This window comes from Oncorhynchus masou, chromosome 13 (assembly GCF_036934945.1).
Source record: "Oncorhynchus masou masou isolate Uvic2021 chromosome 13, UVic_Omas_1.1, whole genome shotgun sequence".
In the NCBI taxonomy this organism is placed as follows: Eukaryota; Metazoa; Chordata; class Actinopteri; order Salmoniformes; family Salmonidae; genus Oncorhynchus; species Oncorhynchus masou.
Window position 1 is genome coordinate 12,081,329 of NC_088224.1, and position 21,348 is coordinate 12,102,676.

The 21,348-nt window shown below is 44.5% G+C and overlaps 1 protein-coding gene across 3 annotated transcripts in view; it reads left to right on the forward strand.

Moving 5' to 3' along the window:
• LOC135551728 (zinc finger transcription factor Trps1-like) overlaps positions 1-18,613 on the forward strand; it is a 213,732-nt gene extending 195,119 nt beyond the window's left edge. For all 3 annotated transcript variants that reach the window (XM_064982924.1, XM_064982925.1, XM_064982926.1), the window contains exon 7: positions 13,403-18,613. In XM_064982924.1, coding sequence (XP_064838996.1) covers positions 13,403-15,187 — 1,785 coding nt within the window. In that variant the 3' untranslated portion in view covers positions 15,188-18,613. The remainder of the gene's footprint in view (positions 1-13,402) is intronic.
• Positions 18,614-21,348: the final 2,735 nt, after the last annotated feature.

Here is a 21,348-nt window from a genome sequence, read left to right on the forward strand (position 1 = left end):
AGGGCAGTGTACAACAGAAGGTCATCCACACCAGGACAGTGTTAAACAGAAGGTCCTCCACACCAGGACAGTGTTAAACAGAAGGTCATCCACACCAGGACAGTGTTAAACAGAAGGTCATCCACACCAGGACAGTGTACAACAGAAGGTCCTCCACACCAGGGCAGTGTACAACAGAAGGTCATCCACACCAGGACAGTGTTAAACAGAAGGTCCTCCACACCAGGACAGTGTTAAACAGAAGGTCATCCACACCAGGACAGTGTTAAACAGAAGGTCCTCCACACCAGGACAGTGTACAACAGAAGGTCATCCACACCAGGGCAGTGTACAAATTGCAAACGGGTAATGGCAGAGGAGCTCTCAGACATTCTTGATGAGTTTGAGACAGAGCCGAGCAAAGATTGTAGCTGTGACTGTTGATAATGCTGTTAATATGGATGTTGCCATCAAGAGGCTACACATCCTAAAAATAGGATGCTTTGCGCACACACTGAATCTGGCAGCTCGGAAAATCTACTAAATTACTTCCATTGATAAATGGGCAGCCTGAATCAGAGCAGTGGTCGTGTGGTTCAGGAGATCCTCCATGTCCAGCCCCAATCAGAGCAGTGGTCGTGTGGTTCAAGAGATCCTCGATGTCCAAAACAGTCTTGAAGGAAAAGCAGCAGCTCTTTGGTAAGAAGCCAGTTCAATCTATTAAAGTATTATTTTGAAATTCCAACATTTAACAATTTAATTCAATATTCAAGTGTGCGGTAATTAAATCTGTTTTTTGTTGTTGTTTCAGGCCTTCCGCAACACTCACTCATCCTTGATGTGAAGACCAGATGGAACTCTATCTAATGAGAGATTCCTGGTGCAGTATCCAGAGATCCAAGCAGCAGCCTTGGACCCACGACTGCAAAAACAACGACCAAGGACAACCTGGACTGTCTGAAGGACGAGGACTTCCATAAGGCTGAGGAGTTTGTCCAGCTCATGAGAATCCTCTATACATCCACACTGTGTGGGTCATGTGAATAGAATCCCACCTGTGGACAGATCATATCCATTGTCCAAAACTGGAAGAGCACTTCACTGTGAACCATGAAGATACAACGTTTGTGGCAACCATCAAAGAGAAGGTGTGAGAGAACCTCTGAGGCCGCAGCAATGGACCCCAGATTTAAAGGGAGGCCGGTGGGTGACGCCTCCTGGTACAGGCTGAGGAAGGCAGCTGTTGAGGCCAATGTGACCGGAGCAACACCAGGGCTGTCAGAGGAGCCCGGAGCAAAATCAAATCAAATTTATTTATATAGCCCTTCGTACATCAGCTGATATCTCAAAGTGCTGTACAGAAACCCAGCCTAAAACCCCAAACAGCAAGCAATGCAGGTGTAGAAGCATGGTGGCTAGGAAAAACTCCCTAGAAAGGCCAAAACCTAGGAAGAAACCAAGAGAGGAACCAGGTTATGTGGGGTGGCCAGTCCTCTTCTGGCAGTGCCGGGTGGAGATTATAACAGAACATGGCCAAGATGTTCAAATGTTCATAAATGACCAGCATGGTCGAATAATAATAAGGCAGAACAGTTGAAACTGGAGCAGCAGCACGGTCAGGTGGACTGGGGACAGCAAGCAGTCATCATGTCAGGTAGTCCTGGGGCATGGTCCTAGGGCTCAGGTCAGTTGAAACTGGAGCAGCAGCACGACCAGGTGGACTGGGGACAGCAAGGAGTCATCATGTCAGGTAGTCCTGGGGCATGGTCCTAGGGCTCAGGTCCTCCGAGAGAGAGAAAGAAAGAGAGAAGGAGAGAATTAGAGAACGCACACTTAGATTCACACAGGACACCGAATAGGACAGGAGAAGTACTCCAGATATAACAAACTGACCCTAGCCCCCCGACACATAAACTACTGCAGCATAAATACTGGAGGCTGAGACAGGAGGGGTCAGGAGACACTGTGGCCCCATCCGAGGACACCCCCAGACAGGGCCAAACAGGAAGGATATAACCCCACCCACTTTACCAAAGCACAGCCCCCACACCACTAGAGGGATATCTTCAACCACCAACGTACCATCCTGAGACAAGGCTGAGTATAGCCAGTCAGACACAGAGCACCAGCAACAGGTGGAGTCGGAAGGAGAAGGAGAGGAAATTGAGGAGACAGTCCCTCCATTGTACAAAACAAGGAGTGCCTTGGAGGAGCTGTTCTCAGAGGACTACAGGGAGTTGAGGTTGACGATTCAACAGGACACCTCGCCCCTCACCCTCAGTGAGCGTGTTGACCTAGAGGTGGAGCTCTACAAAGGCCTGCCCCCCGTCCCCATGGCTGAAGATCCTGTGATGTAGTGGTGGTGGGAGAAGAGAGCTACTCTGCCCCTCACGAACATTGCACCAAGCTACCTGTGCTCAAGCCTCCTCCACACCTAGCGAGAGGGTATTTTTGACTTCAGGGAACACAATAAGCCAGGAGAGGTCCCGACTTCTGCCAGATACGGAAAATATGTTGATCTTTCTCCAGAAGAACTGCTAAGAACTGTTAGTCCTTCTGCAGCCTACCTGCAGGCCCCACCCGTGTTGTTCTCTACCACTGACTTTTCTTTAGCAGGAAAGTATTGTTTATTTCATTTGTTTTACATTTCCATCATCACAACATTAGAGTCTATAATAGTGATTTGATCAAAATATTTCTGTTTCTTTTGCTGTAAATATTTGTTTCTTTTATTTTTTTTACATTTCAGAAAATAAAGCAATGTCAATTCTGTTCTTAATTTGTTTCGTTTCTTTCTCGTAAAAAAAATTACTATAATAACCGAGAAGAATACCATTAAAGTGTCACGTTCTGACCATCGTCCTTGTGTGTTTTCCTTGTTTTAGTGTTGGTCTGGATGTGAGCTGGGTGGGCATTCTATGTTGTGTGTCTGGTTTGTCTATTTCTATGTTTGGCCTGATAAGGTTCTCAATCAGAGGCAGGTGTTAGTCATTGTCTCTGATTGGGAACCATATTTAGGTAGCCTGTTTTGTGTTGGGTTTTGTGGGTGGTTGTCTCCTGTGTCAGTGTTTGTACCACACGGGACTGTTTTGGGTTCATGTCTCTTGTTTTGTAGTCTATTTCGTGTATAGTTTCGTTATTAAAAAGAACCATGAATTATAACTACGCTGCGTCTTGGTCCAATCCCTGCTACACCTCTTCTTCAGAGGAAGAGGAAGAAGAGAACCGTTACATAAAGTATCGGATCGATAAGCAGTATTAGTAAAATCTTAACAATACCCATCCCTAATCATCAAAGCCTAGTCGTCAAAGCCTAGTCGTCAAAGCCTAGTCGTCAAAGCCTAGTCGTCAAAGCCTAGTCATCAAAGCCTAGTCATCAAAGCCTAGTCGTCAAAGCCAAAGGAACTGCATAATATTTATACATTCTAAAGAAGGAAGGAAACTAGTGTGGAAATCTACCAAAAATCTATTAGGCAACAACAAATTCAATCCCTTCTAGACAATTTCCTGGACAAAATGTTTCACTGTAATAGTGAAGGTGTAAACTTAGCAGTGGAAAACCTGAACAGTATATTTGACCTCTCAGCTTCCCTATCAAATCAAAACAATGTCAAGCTGACAACCTAAGAAAATGAACAACAATGACAAATGGTTTGATGAAGAAGGCAAAAACCTAAAAAAGAAATTGAGAAACCTATCTAACCAAAAGCATAGAGACCCAGGAAAACTGAGCCTACGCCGTCACTATGGGGAATCACTTAAACAATACAGAAATACACTACGGGGAAAAGGAACAGCACATCAGAAATCAGCTCGTAATTGAAGAATCCATTGAATCTAAACAATTCTTGGAAAATTGTACAACTCTAAACAAACAACAACATGAAGAGTCATCTATCCAAAACAGAGATGTATGGATAAACCACTTTTCCAATCTTTTTGTCTTTATAACAAAGAACAAACAGCAGAAACATATACATGATCAAATACAAATCTTAGAATCAACTATTAAAGACTGCCAGAACCCACGGGATTATCCAATTACATTGAATAAACTACAGGACAAAATACAAATTCTCCAACCCAAAAAGGCCTGTGGGGTTGATGGTATCCTAAATTAACTGATAAAATATTCAGACCACGAATTCCAACTGGCTATACTTAAACTCTTTAACATCATCCTCAGCTCTAGCATCTTCCCCAATATTTGGAATCAAGGACTGATCACTCCAATCCACAAAAGTGGAGACAAATTTGACCCCAATAACTAGAGTGGGATATGCATCAACAGCAACCTTGGGAATATCCTGCCTTATCATTAACAGCAGATTTGTACATTTCATCAGTGAAAACAATGTACTGAGCAAATGTCAAATTTGCTTTTTACCAATTTACCGTACAACAGACCACGTATTCACCCTGCACACCCTAATTGACAAACAAACAAACCAAAACAAAGGCAAAGTCTTCTCATGCTTTGTTGATTTCAAAAACCTTTTGATTCAATTTGGCATGATGGTCTGCTATACAAATTGATGGAAATTGGTGTTTGTGAAAAAATGTTCAACATTATAAAATCCATGTACACAAACAGCAAGCATGTGGTTAAAATTGGCAAAAAACACAGATTACTTTCCACAGGGCCGGGGGTGAGACAGGGATGCAGCTTAAGCCCCACCCTCTTCAACATATATATCAACGAATTGGTGAGGGCACCAGAACAGTCTGCAGCACCCGGCCTCACCCTACTAGAATCCTCACCCTACTAGAATCCGAAGTCAAATTGCTGATGATCTGGTTCTTCTGTCACCAATCAAGGAGGGCCTACAGCAGCACCTAGATCTTCTGCACAGATTCTGTCAGACCTGGGCCCTGACAGTAAATCTCAGTAAAACAAAAATAATAGGGTTTCAAAAAAGGTCCAGTTGCCAGGACCACAAATACAATTTCCATCTAGACACCGTTGCCCTAGAGCTAAAACTATACATACCTCGGCCTAAACATCAGCACCACAGGTAACTTCCACAAAGATGTGAACGAGCTGAGAGACAAGGCAAGAAATGCCTCATATGCCATCAAAAGGAACATAAAAAAACATACCAATTAGTATCTGGTTAAAAATACTGGAATCAGTTACAGAACCCATTGCCTATTATAGAATTCACAAAATGGGACAAACACCAAATTGAGACTCTGCATGCAGAATTCTGCTAAAATATCCTCAGTGTACAATGTAAAACACTAAATAATGCATGCAGGGCAGAATTAGGCCGATACCCGCTAATTATCCAAATCCAGAAAAGAGTGGTTAAATTCTACAACCACCTCAAAGGAGGTGATTCCCAAACCTTCCCTAACAAAGCCATCACCTACAGAGAGATGAACCTGGAGAAGAGTCCCAACTAAATCATGAGAAAACAACAATATAATTACTTGACACATTGAACATAATTTACAGAACAACTGAGCAAAGTAGAATGCTTTTTGCACCTAAACAGAGAGTACACAGTGGCAGAATACCTGACCACTGTGACTGATCCAAAATTAAGGACATATTTGTAGGACACTTTGTACAGACTCAGTGAGCAGAGCCTTGCTATTGAGAAAGGCTGCCATAGGCATACTTGGCTCTCAAGAGAAGACAGGCTATGTGCTCACTGCCCACAAAATGAGCTGGTAACTGAGCCGCACTTCCTAACCTCCTGCCAAATATATGACCAAATCAGAGACACATATTTCCCTCAGATTACACAGACCCACAAAGAATTCAAAAACAAATCCACTTGTGATAAACTCCCATATCTACTGGGTGATCAGTGTTTAATCACAGCAGCAACATTTGTGACCTGTTGCCACAAGAACAAACACCATTGTAAATACAACCTTTTCAGAAAGAAACTGATAAAACACACAGGTGCTAAAACAAGGTGACTTACAAAGATGAGAACCAAGAGAGGGAGTGTGGTGATGTAGTGTCCACTACTAAAGAGAGGGAGTGTGGTGATGTAGTGTCCACAACTAAAGAGAGGGAGTGTGGTGATGTAGTGTCCTCAACTAAAGAGAGGGAGTGTGGTGATGTAATGTCCTCAACTAAAGAGAGGGAGTGTGGTGATGTAATATCCTCAACTAAAGAGAAGGAGTGTGGTGATGTAGTGTCCACAACTAAAGAGAGGGAGTGTGGTGATGTAATGTCCTCAACTAAAGAGAAGGAGTGTGGTGATGTAGTGTCCACAACTAAAGAGAGGGAGTGTGGTGATGTAATGTCCTCAACTAAAGAGAGGGAGTGTGGTGATGTCCTCAACTAAAGAGAGGGAGTGTGGTGATGTAATGTCCTCAACTAAAGAGAGGGAGTGTGGTGATGTAATGTCCTCAACTAAAGAGAGGGAGTGTGGTGATGTAATGTCCTCAACTAAAGAGAGGGAGTGTGGTGATGTAATGTCCTCAACTAAAGAGAGGGAGTGTGGTGATGTAGTGTCCACAACTAAAGAGAGGGAGTGTGGTGATGTAATGTCCTCAACTAAAGAGAGTGAGTGTGGTGATGTAATGTCCTCAACTAAAGAGAGGGAGTGTGGTGATGTAATGTCCTCAACTAAAGAGAGGGAGTGTGGTGATGTAATGTCCTCAACTAAAGAGAGGGAGTGTGGTGATGTAATGTCCTCAACTAAAGAGAGGGAGTGTGGTGATGTAATGTCCTCAACTAAAGAGAGGGAGTGTGGTGATGTAATGTCCTCAACTAAGGAGAGGGAGTGTGGTGATGTAATGTCCTCAACTAAAGAGAGGGAGTGTGGTGATGTAATGTCCTCAACTAAAGAGAGGGAGTGTGGTGATGTAATGTCCTCAACTAAGGAGAGGGAGTGTGGTGATGTAATGTCCTCAACTAAAGAGAGGGAGTGTGGTGATGTAATGTCCTCAACTAAGGAGAGGGAGTGTGGTGATGTAATGTCCTCAACTAAAGAGAGGGAGTGTGGTGATGTAATGTCCTCAACTAAAGAGAGGGAGTGTGGTGATGTAATGTCCTCAACTAAGGAGAGGGAGTGTGGTGATGTAATGTCCTCAACTAAAGAGAAGGAGTGTGGTGATGTAGTGTCCACAACTAAAGAGAGGAGTGTGGTGATGTAATGTCCTCAACTAAAGAGAAGGAGTGTGGTGATGTAATGTCCTCAACTAAAGAGAAGGAGTGTGGTGATGTAGTGTCCACAACTAAAGAGAGGGAGTGTGGTGATGTAATGTCCTCAACTAAAGAGAAGGAGTGTGGTGATGTAGTGTCCACAACTAAAGAGAGGGAGTGTGGTGATGTAATGTCCTCAACTAAAGAGAAGGAGTGTGGTGATGTAGTGTCCACAACTAAAGAGAGGGAGTGTGGTGATGTAATGTCCTCAACTAAAGAGAGGAGTGTGGTGATGTAATGTCCTCAACTAAAGAGAGGGAGTGTGGTGATGTAGTGTCCACAACTAAAGAGAGGGAGTGTGGTGATGTTGTGTCCACAACTAAAGAGAGGGAGTGTGGTGATGTAGTGTCCACAACTAAAGAGAGGGAGTGTGGTGATGTAGTGTCCACAACTAAAGAGAGGGAGTGTGGTGATGTAGTGTCCTCAACTAAAGAGAGGGAGTGTGGTGATGTAATGTCCTCAACTAAAGAGAGGGAGTGTGGTGATGTAGTGTCCACAACTAAAGAGAGGAGTGTGGTGATGTAGTGTCCACAACTAAAGAGAGGGAGTGTGGTGATGTAGTGTCCACAACTAAAGAGAGGGAGTGTGGTGATGTAGTGTCCACAACTAAAGAGAGGGAGTGTGGTGATGTAGTGTCCACAACTAAAGAGAGGGAGTGTGGTGATGTAGTGTCCACAACTAAAGAGAGGAGTGTGGTGATGTAGTGTCCACAACTAAAGAGAGGGAGTGTGGTGATGTAGTGTCCTCAACTAAAGAGAGGGAGTGTGGTGATGTAGTGTCCACAACTAAAGAGAGGGAGTGTGGTGATGTAGTGTCCACTACTAAAGAGAGGAGTGTGGTGATGTAGTGTCCACAACTAAAGAGAGGAGTGTGGTGATGTAGTGTCCACAACTAAAGAGAGGAGTGTGGTGATGTAGTGTCCACAACTAAAGAGAGGGAGTGTGGTGATGTAGTGTCCACAACTAAAGAGAGGGAGTGTGGTGATGTAGTGTCCACAACTAAAGAGAGGGAGTGTGGTGATGTAGTGTCCACAACTAAAGAGAGGGAGTGTGGTGATGTAGTGTCCACAACTAAAGAGAGGGAGTGTGGTGATGTAGTGTCCACAACTAAAGAGAGGGAGTGTGGTGATGTAGTGTCCACAACTAAAGAGAGGGAGTGTGGTGATGTAGTGTCCACAACTAAAGAGAGGGAGTGTGGTGATGTAGTGTCCACAACTAAAGAGAGGGAGTGTGGTGATGTAGTGTCCACAACTAAAGAGAGGGAGTGTGGTGATGTAGTGTCCACAACTAAAGAGAGGGAGTGTGGTGATGTAGTGTCCACAACTAAAGAGAGGGGAGTGTGGTGATGTAGTGTCCACAACTAAAGAGAGGAGTGTGGTGATGTAGTGTCCACAACTAAAGAGAGGGAGTGTGGTGATGTAGTGTCCTCAACTAAAGAGAGGGAGTGTGGTGATGTAGTGTCCACAACTAAAGAGAGGGAGTGTGGTGATGTAGTGTCCACAACTAAAGAGAGGGAGTGTGGTGATGTAGTGTCCACAACTAAAGAGAGGGAGTGTGGTGATGTAGTGTCCACAACTAAAGAGAGGGAGTGTGGTGATGTAGTGTCCACAACTAAAGAGAGGGAGTGTGGTGATGTAGTGTCCACAACTAAAGAGAGGGAGTGTGGTGATGTAGTGTCCACAACTAAAGAGAGGGAGTGTGGTGATGTAGTGTCCACAACTAAAGAGAGGGAGTGTGGTGATGTAGTGTCCACAACTAAAGAGAGGGAGTGTGGTGATGTAGTGTCCTCAACTAAAGAGAGGGAGTGTGGTGATGTAGTGTCCACAACTAAAGAGAGGGAGTGTGGTGATGTAGTGTCCACAACTAAAGAGAGGGAGTGTGGTGATGTAGTGTCAACAACTAAAGAGAGGGAGTGTGGTGATGTAGTGTCCACAACTAAAGAGAGGGAGTGTGGTGATGTAGTGTCCACAACTAAAGAGAGGGAGTGTGGTGATGTAGTGTCCTCTACTAAAGAGAGGGAGTGTGGTGATGTAGTGTCCACAACTAAAGAGAGGGAGTGTGGTGATGTAATGTCCTCAACTAAAGAGAGGGAGTGTGGTGATGTAGTGTCCACAACTAAAGAGAGGGAGTGTGGTGATGTAGTGTCCACAACTAAAGAGAGGAGTGTGGTGATGTAATGTCCTCAACTAAAGAGAGGGAGTGTGGTGATGTAATGTCCTCAACTAAAGAGAAGGAGTGTGGTGATGTAGTGTCCACAACTAAAGAGAGGAGTGTGGTGATGTAATGTCCTCAACTAAAGAGAAGGAGTGTGGTGATGTAGTGTCCACAACTAAAGAGAGGGAGTGTGGTGATGTAATGTCCTCAACTAAAGAGAGGGAGTGTGGTGATGTAATGTCCTCAACTAAAGAGAGGGAGTGTGGTGATGTAATGTCCTCAACTAAAGAGAGGGAGTGTGGTGATGTAATGTCCTCAACTAAAGAGAGGGAGTGTGGTGATGTAATGTCCTCAACTAAAGAGAGGGAGTGTGGTGATGTAATGTCCTCAACTAAAGAGAGGGAGTGTGGTGATGTAATGTCCTCAACTAAGGAGAGGGAGTGTGGTGATGTAATGTCCTCAACTAAAGAGAGGGAGTGTGGTGATGTAATGTCCTCAACTAAAGAGAGGGAGTGTGGTGATGTAATGTCCTCAACTAAGGAGAGGGAGTGTGGTGATGTAATGTCCTCAACTAAAGAGAGGGAGTGTGGTGATGTAATGTCCTCAACTAAGGAGAGGGAGTGTGGTGATGTAATGTCCTCAACTAAAGAGAGGGAGTGTGGTGATGTAATGTCCTCAACTAAAGAGAGGGAGTGTGGTGATGTAATGTCCTCAACTAAGGAGAGGGAGTGTGGTGATGTAATGTCCTCAACTAAAGAGAGGGAGTGTGGTGATGTAATGTCCTCAACTAAAGAGAGGGAGTGTGGTGATGTAATGTCCTCAACTAAAGAGAGGGAGTGTGGTGATGTAATGTCCTCAACTAAAGAGAGGGAGTGTGGTGATGTAATGTCCTCAACTAAAGAGAGGGAGTGTGGTGATGTAGTGTCCTCAACTAAAGAGAGGGAGTGTGGTGATGTAATGTCCTCAACTAAAGAGAGGGAGTGTGGTGATGTAATGTCCTCAACTAAAGAGAGGGAGTGTGGTGATGTAATGTCCTCAACTAAAGAGAGGGAGTGTGGTGATGTAATGTCCTCAACTAAAGAGAGGGAGTGTGGTGATGTAATGTCCTCAACTAAAGAGAGGGAGTGTGGTGATGTAATGTCCTCAACTAAAGAGAGGGAGTGTGGCGATGTAATGTCCTCAACTAAAGAGAGGGAGTGTGGTGATGTAATGTCCTCAACTAAAGAGAGGGAGTGTGGTGATGTAATGTCCTCAACTAAAGAGAGGGAGGAGTGTGGTGATGTAATGTCCTCAACTAAGGAGAGGGAGTGTGGTGATGTAATGTCCTCAACTAAAGAGAGGGAGTGTGGTGATGTAATGTCCTCAACTAAAGAGAGGGAGTGTGGTGATGTAATGTCCTCAACTAAAGAGAGGGAGTGTGGTGATGTAATGTCCTCAACTAAAGAGAGGGAGTGTGGTGATGTAATGTCCTCAACTAAAGAGAGGGAGTGTGGTGATGTAATGTCCTCAACTAAAGAGAGGGAGTGTGGTGATGTAATGTCCTCAACTAAAGAGAGGGAGTGTGGTGATGTCCTCAACTAAAGAGAGGGAGTGTGGTGATGTAATGTCCTCAACTAAAGAGAGGGAGTGTGGTGATGTAGTGTCCTCTACTAAAGAGAGGGAGTGTGGTGATGTAGTGTCCTCAACTAAAGAATCATTGTGGGATCTGAAAAGACACATATCCCCAAAGCATGATGGTGTACTTACTACGTGCACATGATAAAAGAAAGGAACGAGGTGGGTAGCTAATTAAGTGTGCCATTGCACCAAAGTATTTATAAACAAAAATCAGATCTCTTAAACGTTTCATTCATTTTTGTTCTATTATCTATACAATAGGCCATAATTGATTTTGGCCCAATAGGCCTGGCATTTTCCAACATTCAAGGAACTTTCCGATTTGATTGGGTTATTTTGCCTTAAAAACTTTAGGCCTATCTATTGAAAAATGTAAAAACAACTCTGCATCTCTGCGCCGCCTGGCAAGAGTGGCCTAAAGGGTTTAGCATCCCCAGTGGCTCGGCAAGTGTGGAGAGGATATTCCTCGCTGCTGGCCGGCTCTCCAGACACCATCACATGAGCCTGAAGCCACAGACTGGACCACCTCGTGTTTCTAAAAATGAATTCAAAGACACTAATAAGTCATTTTTTATTTCATTTATATTTCGTTCTAAGTAGACGAAGTCACCGCCTGTATACGCAATTTATAGACTATAATGATTTAATACAAAAAAATGTTGTTTAAATGCTGAGGGCCTAATGTCCCTGACTGCCTACCAGCCTAGTGTGTCACACTCACAGTGTATTTCTTTGTAGGCTATAACCTTGAAATAATTGAAATCATATAGCCTTCTCAGACTCTGTCTCCTGACCTATTTAGAGTGTTTATATGCTGTTTAATATGACATGTAGCCTATTTAAAATGGTGAACTTCTTACATTCACCTTTTTCATGTTTATTCAAATACTTTTCATTCAAATCATATGGTTTGGTTTCAATACGAAATAGTAGATCCATGTCGTCACAACAATAGATGGGTTGTTGGTTAAATTGCGATTTTAATGAATGGAGCCAATTTGGAGCAACAGTTTTTCTCCCTGTGAGTGAGTAGTGGTTTTTAGCAGAGCGGTTGAACAGGACATGGAGCAATGAGCGGGATTTCAAACCTCTCAACTCCGCTCACATACCCTGCTCCGTGTTTCTGAATAAATAACCATACCGTATGTATGTAGGGAGGGATAATACTAGGCTTTCCTTTTTCCTATCTTCCTAACTGTGCCATGGATTATTTCATTTCTTTTTTAGGGGGTTGAAATGATTGGTTTCCTTTCCCCTTTCAACATGACAACAGATTGTCCATCACAAAGACAAGCTGAGAGGCAGCGGTATGGTGTGTATGGTGTGGGATTGATTCCTCAGGGACATTTCACACCTAGAATTCAGTCTGCAATGCGGCCAATCTGATCCCTTCAATTCATATTCTCTTCTGGTCATTTCTTCATATGCAGTATGTGTAGGGAGCGGAGCAATGGAAATGTCCTCACCTCAATTTAAAATGTTAAATGCCAAACCCTACCTGTGGCAAGAAGGAGAGGAAAATAAATAGAACAGGAAAAGGAATTGGAAAGAAAGGCCTAGGTGATAAATGAGGGCTAAAATGTTCATTTTTGTCTTCCATTTCAAATATGCCCTAAAGGTAGACAGACTGCCTCCTCCAGACGAGACTGGATGTTTCTGTATTTTTCAAGTCAATGCTTGAGGCATGTCATATCACACACAAACACAGAAATTACGAAGAAATTATGACCCTAAGCTGGCCACACAAAAAATATATTGTTTAATGATTTCTGTATTTCCCTGGTGGCTAAACAGAGGAAGTGGCTAGTTAATGAGTGGATTCTGTAGGCTACATCTACTATTCTGTGGATATTGTAGTAAAATAAAATGTGTTCCCATTTAAACAGTTGCGTGGCATCTGCAGTACAGCAACACTCCTGCAGTATTTACAGTAGGCCTTAGCCCCTTATTTGGCAGTAATAAACAATGTGCGCTGCCCTAGGGCAAGGCTTGTCTGTGTGTCCAGCTGTGACAAGGTGGTGGCCAGAGAGCAGAGGGTGTAGGGGGGGTTACGGGAGGGGGGGCAGTGGAGGACAGAAGAGCTGTAACTATCAGGATTAAGCTACACTGACTACAGCCTGACTCGCGGAGTCCCCTTTTGATATTGCAGTCATTCTGGGATCATTTTAGGGCTTGATTCAATCCATATCGCAGAAGATCCGCGGTATAGCATGATTGAATTTTAAAGGGAATGTTTCCAAATGAACCGGAATGTGCAGTGTTTACAGTGAATGTGGTCTCCGTGGATGCGGGAACATTGCCTTTAAAGTTTCAATCACACTATAGCGACGATATGGATTGAATCAAGCCCTTAGTGTTGTGACATGCTCTGGTAATATTCTTACTATGAAATTCCTATTATTAAGGACATATTTATGTAAATGTTTTTATGCATAGCTTGATACATAAATACATAAATAAAATATCTATCTTTGTCTCTCACCAGACTCCCCGGCCGCTGAACATCATCAAGCAGAACAACGGCGAGCAGATCATCCGCCGGCGCACGCGGAAGCGCCTCAACCCCGACCCTCTGCCCTCCGAACCTGTGGGCTCCAAGCAGCGGAGGGTCAGCAGCGAGGAACGCCTCAATGGCAGTCCCCTGGAGCGCCGTCCAGGAGAGGATGGGCCAGGCTCGGAAGGAGTGCCCGTCCCTCGTAAAGGGGAGCCTCAGAAGGAGGCCTGCGGGTCCTCTGGGTTCAAGGGTCACCCCAGCCCCCGCTCCACCCACTCCTTCCTAGTTAGCCAAACCCTGGAGATCCACAAGCGAATGCCTCCTTTGCACATACACAACAAGAACCCTGCAGAGGGAGGGGCGGAGGGGAACGGGGTGGGCTCGGCTGGGGTCCATCACACGGGCTTGGAGGGGAAGGGTAGCTTGTCCTCCGAGAGGGGTAGCCCCATCGAGAAGTACATGCGTCCCTCCAAACAGGCTAGCTACTCGCCACCAGGCAGCCCCATCGAGAAGTATCAGTACCCTTTCTTCAGCCTGCCCTTCATCCACAACGACCTGCAGAGCGAGGCCGACTGGATGCGCTTCTGGACTAAGTACAAGATGTCTGTTCCGGGCAACCCACAGTACCTAGGCCACATGCCTGGTCTGCCCAACCCTTGCCAAAGCTTTGTGCCTTACCACACCTTTAGCTTGCCCTCACACTTCCCTCTCCCACCCTCCGCCGGCCCCGAAAGCGACATCCCTCTCGACCTGGCCATCAAACATTCCAAACCGTCCGCCAACGGCTCCACCGCCTCTGCCTTTACCGTCAAGGAGAGGAGTAGCGGCGCCGACAAACGGGCCTTGCCCACGGTCACGGCGGGGAAGGAGGATGGGAAGCATAGAGAGCAGCATGAGAGAAGAGAGGAGAAAGTAGACGAGGGGGCATCCCCCCAGCCTTCTCCTCCCCCAGACGTTACAGCCAAGCCGGAGAGGGTGGACCAGGGCACTCAGGATGAGCTGACCAGTAAGGAGAGGGTGGACCAGGGCACTCAGGATGAGCTGACCAGTAAGGAGAGGGTGGACCAGGGCACTCAGGATGAGCTGACCAGTAAGGAGAGGGTGGACGAGGTCACTCAGGATGAGCTGCCCAGTAAGGAGAGGGTGGACCAGAGCACTCAGGATGAGCTGACCAGTAAGGAGAGGGTGGACGAGGGCACTCAGGATGAGCTGACCAGTAAGGAGAGGGTGGACCAGGGCACTCAGGATGAGCTGACCAGTAAGGAGAGGGTGGACCAGGGCACTCAGGATGAGCTGACCAGTAAGGAGAGGGTGGACCAGGGCACTCAGGATGAGCTGACCAGTAAGGAGAGGGTGGACGAGGGCACTCAGGATGAGCTGACCAGTAAGGAGAGGGTGGACCAGGGCACTCAGGATGAGCTGACCAGTAAGGAGAGGGTGGACGAGGGCACTCAGGATGAGCTGACCAGTAAGGAGAGGGTGGACCAGGGCACTCAGGATGAGCTGACCAGTAAGGAGAGGGTGGACCAGGGCACTCAGGATGAGCTGACCAGTAAGTGCGTCCACTGTGGCATCCTCTTCCTGGATGAGGTTATGCACGCTCTGCACATGAGCTGCCATGCTGACGGAGGGCCCTTCCAGTGCAGCATCTGCCTGCATGCCTGCGCAGACAAGTACGACTTCACCACACACATACAGAGAGGGCTTCACCTGCCCACCGTCGAGGCTGAGGCCGATGCTGAGGCCGAGGCCGATGCTCCAAAGGATTGTGTGTGATTTTGGTGCATTACAGACTTGGACCTTTAACACAGGCATAGCAGTATGAAAAATAACAAAATAAACGGACAAAAGCGTACTGTAATGATTGAATGAGAAGAAGACTTCTTGCTCAACGTGCTTCTGTAGGGAACTCATATCATCTAAACATTTATATTGGACATAATACAGAACAAACGATTGGCTGTTTCCTTCTTCTTCTTTTGGAGAGGAAAACGCTTTTGAAGAAAGTGGTACTACAAATAGACGCTTATTTTTAGTTTTTTTTGTTGCTATTGTTTATTTTTTTTATTCGGAAGTGTTACTTTGACAAGGCAGTTCGGCGAACAACAAGGTACATCTGCACGGGCTGAATGTTCTCTTACCTGGTTGGTTCAATGTTCCAAATGGAATGAGGAAGTGTGAATTGATATGTAAAATGGGGAGATGGAGAAACATCAGTCGTCTGTCATAATCTCCTTCACAGCGGATGGGCAGAGCGATGACTAGTGATTGGACCGTCCTCAAATAAACGTCCTCAGGGAACGTGGCTGAGTCAAACAACATATCCTACGGTGCTTTCAGTTGCATCGTTCTCCACTTAACATCCAACTAAGTGTCTATGTTTTAATGTATTTTAGTTATGGATACTGTTTGTTCAGTTGTTGTTGTTTTTTTTGGGGGGGGGGGACTATTGTCACAGGACTTCCTCTAGACATTTTAAGCTGCTGCCTTAGTTGCTCGGATACAAACCTTATATCACTAAAGACATTTGGGAAGGAAGAAAAATGCAAAAAGCAATATTTTTTTCTAAGTTGTTAATATGAAAAATTCATAATATCAGTGCCTGATATATTGAACAAAGTATTTTCTACCTGGTATGTTGATATGCAACATTGACTTTGCATTGAGTAAAGGGCCATGAGCTTGACTCTGTAAAACTGTTTACATTTGCAAATGTAGCAAACAAGGTAATGAAGCAAAATTCCTGCAATTCAGAGTATTTTTCTCTCATGTGGACAGGACAGGACGATCACGAAACTAAACAGAGGCCTTTTGTCAGAAGGTTGAATGGGAGATGAAACGCAGTCAAATGATTTGTTCTGTTTGTTTGAATGGCACAGAAGCACTATCCATTCCGTGTCTTTCTTTGTGTGCTCCTGCTCGTACACTTTGAAATGCTTTATTGTCCATACAGATGCCCTGTATTGGACTTTGTTCATCCTGTATGTGTTTTTAAGAGAAGCTGATATACTGAGGCTTGGTTATAAGTATTGTTCTGTGAGCTTTACAGCTTTGAGCATCATAGGTTTACACAAGGCCCTATTTTTTTGTATGTCTATTGCATTTATATAATACTTTAATATTTGGCTTTTAGTCATGTTGGAACTTGATTTGAACATAGCATGAAATTCTACTTGTTCCATGTACAGGAGAAAAAGGTGCCTTTTTGACAGCAAGAAGCCATTGAATATCAACAATGTTGAGTGTTTTGTTCATCAAATTAGATGTAGTGCAACACCTCAAACTGGATTATGGCCTTGTAGTCCAAGCATTTGACATTATGTAGATAGATGAATACCATTTGAGCGTCAAAACAAATGTTACCACACAGCAACATTATCCCTCTAGTTAGCTTGTTAGTACTTTGCTAGTGGACCACCTGTTTCACCTCTAAAAGACTCCCATGCATGTGTTTTCTCTCTCTCTCTCTCTCTCTCACTCTCTCTCTCTCTCTCTCTCTCTTTCTCGCTCTCTCTATCTCACTCTCTCCCTCTCCCTGTCTCTCTCTCTCTCACTCTCTCTCTCGCTCTCTCTGTCTCTCTCTCTCTCTCTCTCACTCTCTCGCTCTCTCTGTCTCTCTCTCTCTCTCTCTCTCTCTCTCTCTCTCTCTCTCTCTCTCACTCTCTCTCTCGCTCTCTCTGTCTCTCTCTCTCTCTCTCACTCTCTTTCTCGCTCTCTCTATCTCACTCTCTGCCTCTCCCTGTCTCTCTCCCTGTCTCTCTCTCTCCCTGTGTCTCTCTCTCTCTCTCTGTGTCTCTGTCTCTCTCTCTCTCACTCTCTTTCTCGCTCTCTCTATCTCACTCTCTCTCTCTCCCTGTCTCTCTCTCTGTCTCTCTTGCTCTCTCTCTGTCTCTCTCTCTGTCTCTCTCTCTCCCTGTCTCTCTCTCTCCCTGTGTCTCTCTCTCTCTCTCTGTGTGTCTGTCTCTCTGTCTCTGTCTCTCTCTCTGTCTCTCTGTCTATCTTGCTCTCTCTCTGTCTCTCTCTGTCTCTCTCTGTCTCTCTCTCTCCCTGTCTCTCTCTCTCCCTGTGTCTCTCTCTCTCTCTCTCTGTGTCTCTGTCTCTCTCTCTCTCTGTGTCTCTGTCTGTCTCTCTCTCTGTCTCTCCTTCTCTTTCTGTCTCGCTCTCTTTCTGTCTCTCTCTCTCTCTTTCATTTGTATGAGCACTTCTTCCTATGATTCCCATTGCTGCTGAAAGGAATCAAACATGAGTTCAATCTAAACTGTCCTCTGATGTACATAGTTATTTATACATGATCAGGGGATAATGTAATTACAGTCTGCCGGGGATTCGGCAAGTGAGGATTTGTGTGAAATAGAGATGAAATGAACATAGCCTTAAAATGTTGCTACAAACGCCTCTCAGAAACAAAGAACCTGTAACAATAATACTACAATCTTTTCACAGAAACAGTCATGTGATTTATAATAACATAATGAATGATTTTTGTTTTAAGTTTTAATTAGAAAAATGTTAACGCTTTGCACTTCAGTTATTCTGTTTTATTTCCAAGGAAGAAATATGATTGTGTTAAAATGTGTTATTAGCATGCTGTACACAGGTACTGCAAAAATAGACGAAGACAAAGAAACAACATGGACAGACAGGAGTATCTGTGTGTGGAAGATGAAACAACATGGACAGACAGGAGTATCTGTGTGTGGAAGATGAAACAACATGGACAGACAGGAGTATCTGTGTGTGGAAGAAGAAACAACATGGACAGACAGGAGTATCTGTGTGTGGAAGATGAAACAACATGGACAGACAGGAGTATCTGTGTGTGGAAGAAGAGACAACATGGACAGACAGGAGTATCTGTAGAAGAAACAACATGGACAGACAGGAGTATCTGTGTGTGGAAGAAGAGACAACATGGACTGACAGGAGTATCCGTGTGTGGAAGAAGAAACAACATGGACAAACAGGAGTATCTGTGTGTGGAAGAAGAGACAACATGGACAGACAGGAGTATCTGTGTGTGGAAGATGAAACAACATGGACAGACAGGAGTATCTGTGTGTGGAAGAAGAAACAACATGGACAGACAGGAGTATCTGTGTGTGGAAGAAGAAACAACATGGACAGACAGGAGTATCTGTGTGTGGAAGATGAAACAACATGGACAAACAGGAGTATCTGTGTGTGGAAGAAGAGACAACATGGGCAGACAGGAGGAGTATCTGTGTGTGGAAGATGAAACAACATGGACAGACAGGAGTATCTGTGTGTGGAAGATGAAACAACATGGACAGACAGGAGTATCTGTGTGTGGAAGAAGAGACAACATGGACAGACAGGAGTATCTGTAGAAGAAACAACATGGACAGACAGGAGTATCTGTGTGTGGAAGAAGAGACAACATGGACAGACAGGAGTATCTGTGTGTGGAAGAAGAAACAACATGGACAAACAGGAGTATCTGTGTGTGGAAGAAGAGACAACATGGACAGACAGGAGTATCTGTGTGTGGGTGAAACAACATGGACAGACAGGAGTATCTGTGTGTGGAAGAAGAAACAACATGGACAGACAGGAGTATCTGTGTGTGGAAGAAGAGACAACATGGACAGACAGGAGTATCTGTAGAAGAAACAACATGGACAGACAGGAGTATCTGTGTGTGGAAGAAGAGACAACATGGACAGACAGGAGTATCTGTGTGTGGAAGATGAAACAACATGGACAGACAGGAGTATCTATGTGTGGAAGAAGAGACAACATGGACAGACAGGAGTATCTGTGTGTGGAAGAAGAGACAACATGGACAGACAGGAGTATCTGTGTGTGGAAGAAGAGACAACATGGACAGACAGGAGTATCTGTGTGTGGAAGAAGAGACAACATGGACAGACAGGAGTATCTGTGTGTGGAAGAAGAGACAACATGGACAGACAGGAGTATCTGTGTGTGGAAGAAGAGACAACATGGACAGACAGGAGTATCTGTGTGTGGAAGAAGAGACAACATGGACAGACAGGAGTATCTGTGTGTGGAAGATGAAACAACATGGACAGACAGGAGTATCTGTGTGTGGAAGAAGAGACAACATGGACAGACAGGAGTATCTGTGTGTGGAAGAAGCCAGTAAACCAGTGTGGACACGGACATGGCAAAAAAGGCAAATTTTTTGGTAAATTTTTTAACCGTCATTTTTTGAATGTTATTTCTTGTTTTTACACTTTATTGCATAGAATTCGGGCTTAAATTGTTTGTTCCTTTATTTTTTTTATTTTTTTCTGCTACCACCTTTATGTTTTGTGTTGTAGGGTTTTACATGCAAAAAAATGTAACAAAGATGGCAAAGATGTCTACATCTAAACTTGAATAATAATAATGATAATAATAATTAATAAAGTAATAAAACATGTTCTGAAATCTCTTGTTATTCAGTGGTGCTTCCCATTACCATGCTGTGATGTATATGTAGCTACATATAGCTAGCTCACCACTACAGTCCCTGGTTCGAATCCAGGCTGTATCACATCTGGCCGTGATTGGGAGTCCCATAGGGCAGTGCACAATTGGCTCAGCATCGTCCGGGTTTGGCCGGGGTAGCCTGTCATTTTTAATAAGAATTTATTCTTAAATGACTTGCCCAGTTAAATTAAGGTTAAATACATTTATTTGTAAACACACAAAAAAAAACATTGAACCAGAAGAATTGGGGCACGGACTTGCATACGAGGGATCCCATGGTACCACAAGCTGAATAAAACCTCCGACCTCTCTCTCTCCCTGGTGAGACTATTGATTTGTGCCCCAGTGTTTGCAGGTGTTCTAGGAAAGGAGCGTAATTATATTCCAGATTCCCACACAGGAGGGTAGACACCAGCCCCTGACTTATGGCCTGCTAGGGTTGTTACTGTTGATTATGTTAACCTCTCTCTTGTATTCCATGGATAAGACACAGACAGAAGTCAACAACAGGAAAGAGACATTAATTACAGTTATTTATTGTAAATAATAGCTCAGTGCTGGCCTACACTCTTGTAATATGATATTGTAAACTACTGAGATAGAATAACACACAGACACTGGCTCTAACCAGAATAGAAAGAGGAGTGGGAGGCCCCAGTGCACAACTGAGCAAGAGGACACGTACATTAGAGTGTCTAGTTTGAGAAACAGACGCCTCACAAGTCCACAACTGGTAGCTTCATTAAATATTACCAGCAAAACACCAGTCTCAACGCCCGCCACAGGAGTCACTAGTGCACGATGAGACAAGGATATCCCTGCCGGACAAACCCTCCCTAACCCGGACGACACTAGGTTATTATTGGTAGGAATTCGAACATGTCCACCTCTTTTGTTGAATCGGAGGGTGTATTTATTACAAAACCACACAACATCGCAAACGCCTTTAATTCATATTTTCCAGGCAAATTGGACAAGTTGAGGAATGCTATGATTCCAACTGATGGCTCCATGCCATATACTAACTCATAAAATATTGCATCATGAAGGTGAGGCAATGCATGTTTGAATTTCACCAAGTAAAAAGTGAAGAGGTAGAAAGGATGCTGTTTGGTGATGTGGCTAAAGTACAGGGCTTTATTGTTGAAGACAAGGTTACTCCTCTGACCTCAGCTCGACACTAGAGGCCCTTGTCTCTGATGCCAGCTTTACTGTCCCGTCATCTCTCCTCTGCCAGTCATGCATGTCAAGCAGTTCGTCTGCCATATGAATGATTTATCTCACACCCTTCGGAAGAACTACATCTCTGGCAGTCCAGCGCAAGACCTCTCTCTATCTTTCAAAAAGGCCCTGCATAAAAGATGAAGAGTATGAGAGATGTGTGCTGATTAAAACACATGACAGGAGTGTTACAGCTGAATGTCTCTATATCATGATTGAGTAGCCCCATCTCTACCAGGGGGGCTCTTCTGTTCATTCCC